At 46.5% G+C, this 12039-nt stretch overlaps 1 protein-coding gene across 4 annotated transcripts in view; it reads right to left on the bottom strand.

Moving 5' to 3' along the window:
• Positions 1-12039, bottom strand: part of LOC147706602 (poliovirus receptor-like) — a 785245-nt gene that overhangs the window by 126050 nt on the left and 647156 nt on the right. For all 4 annotated transcript variants that reach the window (XM_086933091.1, XM_086933089.1, XM_086933090.1 and 1 more), the window contains exon 7: positions 10162-10313. In XM_086933091.1, coding sequence (XP_086789217.1) covers positions 10162-10313 — 152 coding nt within the window. The remainder of the gene's footprint in view (positions 1-10161; positions 10314-12039) is intronic.

Here is a 12039-nt window from a genome sequence, read left to right as displayed (position 1 = left end):
TTTATAACTCCATCATGGGTTGTTTTCTCAAATATCCTTTTGACCATGAGTAGTTTTCTATTTTACCCTTCAGAGTCTGTGTTTTGAACTGAGGTTTAGACCCACGACGAAAGATGCACATTCTTTGATATTTAGTGAGCTTTTTATCTTAGCATTTAGAACGGTGTACCTACACCATTTAAAGTTTAGTATCAATAATATTTTGTGGTTATATTTCCACATATTGGTTTCAGGTTTACTATGCTCCAGATAGTTTTTCCCTCCAGCAATTTTCCATTATCACATTCCCATATTATCAACCTCCTCTTTTCTTTTTACGCTATTTACCCATTTTCAGACAGTACAAATATACTCAAACATTTCAATTCAGCATCATGACATAAAGTCCTAAGCAAATTGTCTCGGTCAATGTCTTAAATTATTACATTAAAATTGAAGAAAATTATTTCCAATTTAGCCTTCAAACATACAGATATTGCTCTCATTCAGGAGACAAAGGTTTGGCATCCTTGTCGTCTCTTTCGACTTGGAGTGCATGTTTTGGCGAGATGGTGTATCGACTCATCTTCTCGTCGAAGTCCCTTTTCTGCTGCAGGATGCTCACCATTTCGGCCTCGAGCCTCCTCTTCTTCCTCTCATCTCGGCGGCATGTTCGGCGTCGAGGGTTGGAGTGCCTCGCTTCGAGGCAGTCTAGGTCGATGTAGGCCCTTCTTTCCTCTGTGCTGAGGTGTCCTTTTCAAGGGCAACCTTTGACTATCTAGGTTTTTCGAGGGCTTTTGCCGATTGGAAGTCCTTTTCGAAGGATCTGCTCAGCTGACTGTCTTTGGTCGCTCTTGCCTTTGTATAGTGTTTCGGCGGCAATGTTCCCTTCGAGGACTTGGCTTCACTCCTACGAGTGTCGCTTGGGGCTTTAGCTTCACCCTTTCGAGTGTCACTCGGGTGTCTAGGGGTCGACAACTCCCTTACTTTCTTTATTATTACATTTATTATTACATTTCTTATATAGCGCCAGAATCGACCCCCGAAGGGGTATCTCCACGCTTGCCTTGGGAACCCGTCCTGGTTTTTCCCTGTGAGATAGCCCCTACAGGGCATCCCCAAGGTGAAAGCCAGGCATCCCGCCGCAGGGGGGGGCCGTTGTGGAGATTAAGCAAGCTTAATGTCCAGAGTTGCAGAGTGTGAACCCATGATTAGGTCAGGCACCGAAGCGAGAATTATCAAGTCCGTGGACATTTGAGCTCAACACCCTGCCGCGTCGGGAATCGAACCCTGGTCCCGGGTCTGACCTCTGCTTCAGGGTCTGCCTGCTCTAACCAGTGAGCCACACGTCTCTTTGACGTCTTCTTCTGGACCTCGACGACCCTGCAGTCCTCCAGTCCTTCTGCGATATTGTCCTCCTCTCCACTGGAGAGGCCCAAGTCTCGGAGCGATGGAGGTGGCCCTTGCCCCTGCATGTTGTGGGAAGCACGCCGACATCAAGAAGGTCGCTAAATGGTGGAATTTCGACGCCCACCTGGGCCACAAAAAAAAAAGGAAAAATACTACGATTCCGGACCCAACCACTAGATGGCGGAATAATGCACAGCAAAGTTAATCCAGAAAGATTCACTGTTCAAAACCCCCATCCCACCAAAGACTGCTGCATAATCCCCATCCCACCAAAGACTGCTGCATAACCCCCATCCCACCAAAGACTGCTGCATAACGCCCATCCCACCAAAGATTGCTGCATAACCTCCATTGCACCAAAGACTGCTGCATACCCCACTGCACCAAAGACTGCTGCATAACCCTCATCCTAACAAAGACTGCTGCATAACCCCCATCTCCGTACCAGTGACAGCTGCATAACCCCCAATCTACGCACCAGTGACTGCTGCATAAAGGCCCCATCGCACCAGCGACTGCCGGATAACCGCCCATCCCACCACCAGCGACTGTTGCATAAAGGTCTCATTGCACCAGTGACTGCTGCATAAAGCCCCCATCTCTGCACCAGTGTCTGCTGCATAACCCCCCATCTATGCAACAGTGACTGCTGCATAAAGGCCCCATCACACCAGCGACTGCTACATAAAGCTCCCATCTCCACACCAGCAACTGCTGCATACGACCCCCATGCCACCAGCGACTGCTGCATAAAGCCCCCATCGCATCACCAGTGACTGCTGCATAAAGCCCCATGCCACCAGTGACTGCTGAATAAAGCCCCCATGCCACCAGCGACTGCTGCATAAAGCCCCCATGCCACCAGCGACTGCTGCATAAAGCCCCCATGCAACCAGTGACTGCTGCATAACCCCCTCATGCCACCAGCGACTGCTGCATAAAGGCCCCATCGCACCAGCGACTGCTGCATAAAGAACCAATTGCACCAGCAACTGTTGCATAAAGGCTCCATCGTACCAGCGACTGCTGCATAAATCCCCCATGGCACCAGCGACTGCTGCTTAAAGCCCCCATGGCACCAGCGAATGCTGCATAAACCCCCATGGCACCAGCAACTGCTGCATAAAGCCCCCATGGTACCAACGACTGCTGCATAAAGCCTCCATGCCACCAGTGACTGCTGCATAAAGCCCCCATCTCCCCACCAGTCATTGCTGCACAAAGCCCCCATCCCACCATCAGTGACTGTTGTATAATGGCCCCATCGCACCTACAACTGCTGCATAAAGACCCCATACCACCAGCGACTGCTCCATAAACCCCCCATCCCACCACCAGCGACTGCTGTATAAAGCCCCCCTTTCCTCCAACTGCTGCATAAAACCCCATCTCACCAGCGACTGCTGCATAAAGCCCCCATCCCATCAGCAACTGCTGCATAACCCCCATCCAACCACCGAGACTGCTGCATAAAGCCCCCATTCCACCAGTGACGACTGCATAAAGCCCCCATCCCCCCACCAGTGACTGCTGCATACAGCCCCCATCCCCCCACCAGAGACTGCTGCATAAAGCTCCCTTCCCTCCGCTAGTGACTGCTGCATAAAGACCCCATCCCACCAGCGACTGCTGCATAAAGCCCCATCCCAGCAGCAACTGCTGCATAAAGCCCCCATCCCACCAGTAACTGCTGCATAAAGCCCTCAACCTACCAGCAGCAGCTGCATAAAGCCCTCATCCCTCCGGAAACTGCTGCATGAAGCCCCCATACCTCCAGTGACTGCTGCATAAAGCCCCCATCCCACCTGTGACTGCTGTTTAAAGCCAGTCCATTGAAATGCTGGTGCACAGTAAATATGAGCGCAAAATCCGTTCCGCTCGCGGATTTTGCGAATTTTCGGTAAATTCGCGATCCGCGAACTCCCACGAATTTACCGCGAATTCGCAAATCCGCGAGCGGCGGATTCCGGGGGCAAAAGTTGAAGCCTGGCTGGCCTGTCAACTTGTAACTATTTTACGATGGCGCCGGCAAGCTGCCAGCGCCATCCTAAAATAGTTACTAAGTTAGCTTCAACAGGAAGCTCTAATAGATAAAATAAAGCAGGTGCGAGCACCTGCTTTATTTTATCTATTAGAGCTTCCTGTTGAAGCTAATTTAGTAAGTATTTTAGGATGGCGCTGGCAGCTTGCCGGCGCCATCGTAAAATAGTTACAACATGCCCTTCCTGTGAGTGACTCATTCATCAGCCCAAAAACAATCGTGAGCATCGTCGAGGCAGGTGTGCCTTCTTCCCAAACCTACCGTGGAAAATCAGCTGTGATGCTGGATAGAGGCTTTTGCATCCTTGACTTTCACGAGCGCAATACCCGTGCTGTTCCTGTGACCAGGAGCTTCTTTCTCTTCATCTGCTGAACTGATCTTTCTCTGACCTTTTATACACACAAGAAGCATGTGTGAACTCGCATGGAAGCCCTGCCCGTTTGGCCCCGCCCACACACTCGCGGTTTGCACCGTCTTCCCGCCATTCACCCACTATGATGGACAGCTCACCCAAGTGAACCCTGCGCCCCTCGGGCGATTGCATAGTAACACACACATGGCCGCTGAAAGCCGTGGAAAATCAGCTGTGATGCTGGATAGAGGCTTTTGCATCCTTGACTTTCACGAGCGCAATACCCGTGCTGTTCCTGTGACCAGGAGCTTCTTTCTCTTCATCTGCTAAACTGATCTTTCTCTGACCTTTTATACACACAAGAAGCATGTGTGAACTCGCATGGAAGCCCTGCCCGTTTGGCCCCGAACACACACTCGCGGTTTGCACCGTCTTCCCGCCATTCACCCACTATGATGGACAGCTCCCCCAAGGGAACCCTGCGCCCCTCGGGGCGATTGCATAGTAACACACACATGGCCGCTGAAAGCCGTGGAAAATCAGCTGTGATGCTGGATAGAGGCTTTTGCATCCTTGACTTTCACGAGCGCAATACCCGTGCTGTTCCTGTGACCAGGAGCTTCTTTCTCTTCATCTGCTGAACTGATCTTTCTCTGACCTTTTAAACACACAAGAAGCATGTGTGAACTCACATGGAAGCCCTGCCCGTTTGGCCCCGCCCACACACTCGCGGTTTGCACCGTCTTCCCGCCATTCACCCACTAAGATGGACAGCTCACTCAAGGGACCCCTGCGCCCTTCGGGACGCCTGACTTTGGGCTTGGAAGCCCCCCCCCACACACTCACAGTGTGCACCGTCTTCCCACCATTGACCCACTATGATGGACAGCTCACCCAAGGGAACCCTGCGCCCCTCGGGCGATTGCATAGTAACACACACATGGCCGCTGAAACTAGTAAGCTGAAATGATTCAGCAGGGCAAATCCGCGGATCTGCAAATCCGCAAATCCGCCGATTTTGCGGATCTACGATCCGTAAATCCGCAAAATCCGCGGATCGTGGATCCGCAAAATCCGCCCATATCTAGTGCACAGCCTCGAGGTTATTCCTACTAATGTGTTAAATTGGTTAATAGAGTATGTTAGGTGCTCCACTGGTGGTGTCTTCCATCCTTATGACGTCTGAGTATCATGAACCAATAACATGCTTCCAAATTAATTTGGTTGCATCCCCTTGGGCACTCTGTTACGGTTCCTATGGACAAGGACTCCACAAAGTCTTGTGATTTTTTAAATCATATGTTTACTTTTTAATTGTTCATCATTTTTTTAACAATCGAATGCCTTTTCAGAAATTTGTGTCATTTCTTTTAGCATCTATTCCAACAGTCGATCAGTTTACACATAGCTCCTATGCATTTCGGGCGAACTGCCCTTCTTCCGGGAGCATCTCTAAAACATGAAAACCATAGCACATGTTATACTAATAGGTACCATCAAATTTATTTATTTATTTATTTATTTATTTTATTTTCGTAATTTTTATAGCGCAACAAATACCCTGGGGTGTCTCGGCGCTGTGGAGCTACTGGGGTCAGTGATCCTTTTACTGGTTAAATAACCAAGTTTTTAGGAGCCTGCGGAAGCTCATCAGGTTAGGGGCAGATTTGATGGACTGTGGCAAAAGATTCCAGAGTTTTGGGGTGGCCACCAAGAAACGTCTATCTCCACAGGTGGCGGTTCTTGTACGTGGCACAGTGAGGAGGTTGGTATTGGCCGATCTTAATTGCCGTCTAGGAATATATGGCTGAAACCTGGGTCCTATGCCGTGTACTGCCTTATATGCAATACAGAGGGCCTTGAATTTGATGCGGCTCTCAACTCTCAGCCAGTGGAGTTGACGAATGCCAAGAGTGGTAGAATTGCGGCGAGGAATGCTCAGGAGAATCCTGGCTGCCGCATTCTGAATGGATTGCAGCTTTGTTATGACTCGCTTCTGGGTGTGGAGAAGGAGAGCGTTTCCGTAATCCATTTTGGAGAAGACTAAGGTAGAAACCAAAGTCTTCCCAGCTGAGAGAGGGAGATAAGGCAGCAGCTTCTTTATCTTTTTCAGGATAAAGAATGAAGACGACACAACCTTGTTTGTATGCAGGTCGAAGGCCAACTTGCTGTCAAAAATGACTCCCAGGTTTCTGGCTTTTTCCACTGGGACAGGTGGGTGGCCGAGCTTTTCCGGCCACCAGTTAGTCGACCATTCTGGAGAGAGTTTTCCAAAGGTCATAACCTCGGTCTTGTCCGAGTTGAGTCTAAGACAATTTGAGGCCATCCAGGTACTGACCTCAAGCATAGCTTTCTGAAAGTTGGCTGCCACTGTATGTCTTTATGTAGCAAAAGGTGCACTGCCTTATAACCCTTGGTGACTCGTGAAAACTTCCTGGTGTGTATTGTCCTGTGCATTAAGTGTATATGCAAAAAAAATGCAATTGTTATTATATTTCAGAATGCAATTGTCTTATTTTTAAGAATGCAATGTAATGTGATCTTTTCATTTTGCTTTGTGTTCTTTTCTCTGTTTTGTATGTATATTTTCTTAATTTCAGTTTGTTGTTTTCTAAGGAAGGGGGATGTGTTACATCTTGCTTATGTCTTGCATTTCCCTTGCTTAGATTTCCCCATTGCCTAGCCACTGTATCTGGTGGAATGTTTGATGACACACTAGAATGTTTGGTACCTGACTGCTCTGAGTAGAGGCAGTTGATGGCAGACAGGCTGAGCGAGAGAAGAACTGCTCCTGGTGGGGTTTTTATTATTACATCTATGGATCATTTTATTGTTACTTAACTTGGATTAATCTACAGTAAATCAAACCTATATTTACTTACTGGATTCAAGAACTTTATTTGCTACAAAATGCATTTTCAGAAATTTGTGAAAAAGTGTGGATTTGTGCAGATAAGTGAGTATGTGAAACGCTCAAAAAAAAGTAAAAAACAAACAAACAAAAAAACGCAGTGCTACTTACATCGAACTCGTCGCTGAAGTTCTTAAGACATCTGTAGGCAAGGTACGAAGCGCGAGTCATTAGTTTTTAGCAACAACTAGAAACCGTATACGTTTGATATTTGTAAAGCTTACCCGGCTCGAGAACTTACTTGAAAGTTGCTAATGCGGTATTTCGCTCTGTTGTTACGGTGTCGAACTCTGTCAACCCTTCCGTATAGTAGTGGGGCATACACGCGTATTGGCTGGTGGGCGTCACGTGGCATGACGTCCTCAGCCAGTACGGAAAGAACAAGAAAACAGACTTGTATGTAAAGAAATAACAAACGCGCTGGTCATGTAAATGATGGGATATAACTTCGCTAACACTGTCACTAAAAAGTGAAAGCTCAGGAATAATCTTGAGAATTTGAAAAATAGGAAAAATAGGAAGAAATTTGAAATGTGTAAAAAAAATGTTTAGAAACCGAAGATAGTGCGACTGAGTAAACACAAGTGCTCGGGTGTGACAATAGTTTGCAAATACGAATGTGTTAACATGTGCAAGAGGTGCTAAAATATTTCCTCTCTAGAGTGTTCAAAACAGACAATTCACCTAATGTGGTCATTCCATAACCTGCATCATGAACACAGAACATGTTGCCACTATGGCAGTACAGAGATATTGTGACAGAGATAACATGCCAGTTCTATACAATCATTTAACCCATTGGGTTTACCTGAGTTCAATTTGCTTATCCAGAAGTTTTTGCGGCGCAGTAGATGTTTGTTATTATCCCTGCCTTCACTTTTTTCAATGACTTGTAGGACCATGAATTTTAGTTGGGAAATTTTGTGATGTTCTTCCATAAAGTGCATCGCCACTGTAGATTTCACATTTTGTGTTCTTATGTTTGACTTGTGTTCATTGATGCGTATTTTTATTTTCTGTTCCGTTTTGCCCACGTAGACTTTTCCACATGGGCATTTCAATAGGTATATCACGTTGAACGTGTCGCATTTGGCTGATACCGTGAGTTTGATGTTGTGACCGATCATTGGATGTGTTAAAATGTTGCCTTGTATTATGTTATTGTAATTGTTACAGTTAGTGCACGGTCTGGTTCCTTTTGATGTGATGTTCTGGGTGCTGTCAGTATTAAGAATCTGCCATATTGAAATGCCCATGTGGAAAAGTCTACATCTGCAAAACGGAACGGAAAATTAAAATACGAGCAATGAACACAAGTCAAACATAAGAACACGAAACGTGAAATTTACCGTGGCGATGCACTTTATGGAAGAACATCACAACATTTCCCAACTAAAATTCATGGTCCTAGAAGTCATGGAGAAAATGGAAGGCAGGGACAATAAGACACCATTGATTACGCTGCGAAAACTTCTGGATAAGCAAATTGAACTCAGGCAAACCCAATGGGTTAAATGATCGTATAGAACAGGCATGTTATCCCTGACACAATCTCACTGTACTGCCATAGTGGCAACATGTTCTGCGTACATGATGCAAGTTATGGAATGACCACATAAGGTGAATAGTCTGTTTTAAACACTTCAGACAGGAAATATGTTAGCACCTCTTGCACATGTTAACACATTCTTATTTGCAAACTATTGTCACACCTGAGCACTTGTCTTTACTCGGTCACACTATCTTCGGTTTCTTCACATTTTTATTTTATACACCTTTCAAATTTCTTCGTATTTTTCGAATTCTCTAGATTATTCCTGAGCTTCCACTTTTTAGTGACAGAGTTAGCGACGTTATATTCCCTCATTTACATGACCAGTGCGTTTGTATTTACTTTACATATGAGTCTGTTTTTCCGTTCTTTCCGCACTGGCTGAGGACGTCATGCCACGTGACGCCCGCCAGCCAATTTGCGTGTATGCCCCACTACTATACGGAAGGGCCTACAGAGTTTGGCACCGCAACAACAGAGCGAAACACCGCATTAGCAACTTTCAAGTAGGTTCTCGAGCCGCGTAAGCTTTATAAATATCAAACATATACGGTTTCTAGTTGTTGCTAAAAACTAATGATTTCGTACCTTGCCTACAGATGTCTTAAGAACTTCAGCGATGAGTTCGATATTAGTGTACCATTGCTGTTTTTCTTTTTTTTTTTTAGCGTTTCACATACTTATCTGCACAAACCCACACGTAACGCACAGGACAATACACCCAAGGAAGTTTTCACGCGTCACCAGGGGTTATAAGGCAGTGCACCTAATGTTAGAGAAAGACCAAAATTTGTTGGTACTAATAGTATAACATGTGCTATGATTTTCATGTTTTAGAGATGCTCCCGGAAGAAGGGCAGTTCGCTCGAAATGCATAGGAACTATCTGAGTTCATGTGTAAACTGACCGACTGTTGGGCTAGATGCTAAAAGAAATAACGCAAATTTCTGAAAAGGCATTTGATTGTTAAGAAAATGATGAACAATTAAAAAGTAAACATATGGATTTAAAAATCACAAGACTTCGTGGAGTCCTTGTCCATAGGAACCCAAAAGAGTGCCCAAGGGGATGCAACCAATGTAATTTGGAAGCACGTTATTGCTGTTTAAAGCCCTCATCCCATCTGTGACTGCTGCTTAAAGCTCCCACCTTAACAGTGCAACGGTAGCTCAAGGGTTCAAAGCGGGGGTGTCAACCACGGGTTCAAAGCAGCCATTGAGGATGAATGCTAAGAAATCCCTTTATTTGTCGCGTGCACTCTCACCCATCCCCAGCAAGGCAGAAAAATACCATACGCCCTCACCGCTCTGTAGAGCAATTCTTTGGACTTAACCCTCGAAGAGTAGGGACTTAGGGCCCGATTACGATCTTGGAGGCTGGGATACTCTGTCTCAAACGGGATGGATACCCTGACCGCTTTATTATAAGTTCCTTAGGATATAATAGAATTGTAATTTGGTGGACAGGATATAAGTCACGTTTGTGATGGAATTATCAAGTTTATTGAAGATTTCACTGTTCTCCTCAGAGACGAGGAGCATCAACGTCTTCGGCCCAAGACCACACTGGAGGGCACCCACCAGCTCGTGCCTCGATGAACCCATCATGGAAGGCACTCCAGCTGGAGCTGGGACAACAGAATATGCCAAATGCCATCTCAGACCCTCCCTCAGCACTACCATTTACTAGCTCCTAGAAGCCTGGTGTACGACTCTGCATCAGCTTGGACATGCAGGACCCCTGCAGTGAAGCAAGATCATCCATGATTACCCTAGATCTAGTCCAGATATACCAAAGAGCAGATAACTCAAGCCCGGACTGGATTCAGGCCAACCTTGACCACTAGACGTAGGACTAGAATGACTGTATTCCGTCCTCATATCAGATCCCTAAAGCCAACAAATGAAACGCCTCACCTCTGACGAAGACTCCAAGCTGCGCAGAGCGAGTGCCGCGGGCGTTGGAGGCCTCGCAGAAAAAGGTTGTGTTCACCAGATAGTCCACCGTCCTCACCACCAACAGGTTCCCAATCACATCAACCGTCTTGGGCAGAGGCTTTCCATTGATGCTGTAAGAGAGCAGGGGAGAACCCATCATCGGGAGTGCCCTATGCAGTGCATCGCCCTCAAGGCAGGCGCGCGCGTCAACCTAGGTATCCTAGGGTGTAAAACATCATCATCATGCAACCTGAAGACGACTGGTAGCCGCCTTGTCAGCGTCCGGTTACAGATCATTCCCATAATCCAGTCTTGAAAGGATAAGCGTCTGAATTAGCATTCTCAGTGCAGAGTGAGGGATGATCCAGATAATATTTCCCACCCATTTCATGACTGCAAAGCAGATGGCTGCAACTGTAGCTGCTTGAGGGCGCGTAGAAAGAGCATCAGCTAACCAAAAGGCCAGGCTTTTCACTTTGGTAGAAGGGGTACGAACAATTCCCAAAGGCGCAGACCAGGACTCCGGGCCCCACGATTGAGCGTTTCAACCCACGATCAGAATCTTGGTTTTGTCACCATTCAATTTAAGCAAATATGTGGGAAGTTAGCATAACCGTGACCCAGAGAGTCTTATTCTGCCAAAGCTTAATGGTGCAATTCTTAAAGTAGTGTCCACTTCCAGTAGCCCACCTTAGGGGTGGAACTAGCTTGAGAGGGGAACACAACTCCTGACTAGCTAATGTTTCCGCCTGTCCTGGCACCAAACGGGCTCAGGACAGGGAGGTGGCATTCCCCCTGTCTTGGGAAGCCTTGGGTTGCATATCAGAGGTAGCAGAGGTCTTTGAAGCCTCCTGCCTTGATATGCTGATCACTTATTCATCCTGCTTCGGGAAGGTGACAGACCAGGCATTGTTTCTTCCCTTACTTGCACTGGATCAGAAACCTGTCTGTGGTGGCAGACTGGTCTACACCAGTCAGCCAGAGCACTAGTAGTCAGTAGGTTTTCAGGGGCCATCTTGGTGCATGTATTAATAAATCCATAAGTAGAATCAGCGTGAGTTTATTCATATGAGATGTTTGATACCAAACATCCTTAGTTTCAGTGAAGCCATCATTTTGTGACGCATCTGCTGCGTAAAACATGCGCCTTGTTGCGCCATATTTAAAAAGTGATGCATCTAGGTAGATGCGTCACTTTTTAAACCCCTGCGCCACATTATACCTGCGTCAGGTATCATGTATGCAGAGGGGGCGTTCCCCCGCAAAAAGCCTCGTAATAGTGACGCAGTGAAATCTATGAGATTTCACTGCGTCACTTTTAGGATGCGGTTGCGTCAAAATCTTGCGCCTGCCTCACAGCAGGCGTAAGACTGACGCAAGCCCTTTCACATGGGGCTCTCCCCATGTGAAAGGACGCATTGCTGGAGATGCGTCACTTTTGTGACACACTCCAGCAATGCGTCACTTTTGCGCTTACAGATGCGTCAGAAATACTGACGTATCTGTAAGTCCTTGCGACATGATGCATCATATATTAAATATGACGCATCATTGGTGTCGCAAGGAGTGCGCACTGAAAAGTGACGCATCGCTGTTTTCACGCAGCGATGCGTCACTTTTCATAAATGAGGCCCCTGTTGTTTAGACTTGAGACTTGCTCTTGGTTTGAATCATATATTCATAATCTTTGGCTAGCTCAATGAGAGTTTACCTTTTTCCGCCTATTAAACCTATTTTTTTGCGGCAATGTGTTTCCTGCGCATAAGTCTGTTGCCTTATTTCTCAATCTTAATTCAACCAAGCTACCATCAACAGGTTTTCTCGTGTTGATAAAATGCAGTTGAGAGAGGGCCGTAC

Source organism: Lissotriton vulgaris, chromosome 7 (assembly GCF_964263255.1).
Source record: "Lissotriton vulgaris chromosome 7, aLisVul1.2, whole genome shotgun sequence".
Classification (NCBI taxonomy): domain Eukaryota; kingdom Metazoa; phylum Chordata; class Amphibia; order Caudata; family Salamandridae; genus Lissotriton; species Lissotriton vulgaris.
Note: the sequence above shows the minus strand (reverse complement) of the source record. Positions and strands in the feature narration are given on the sequence as shown.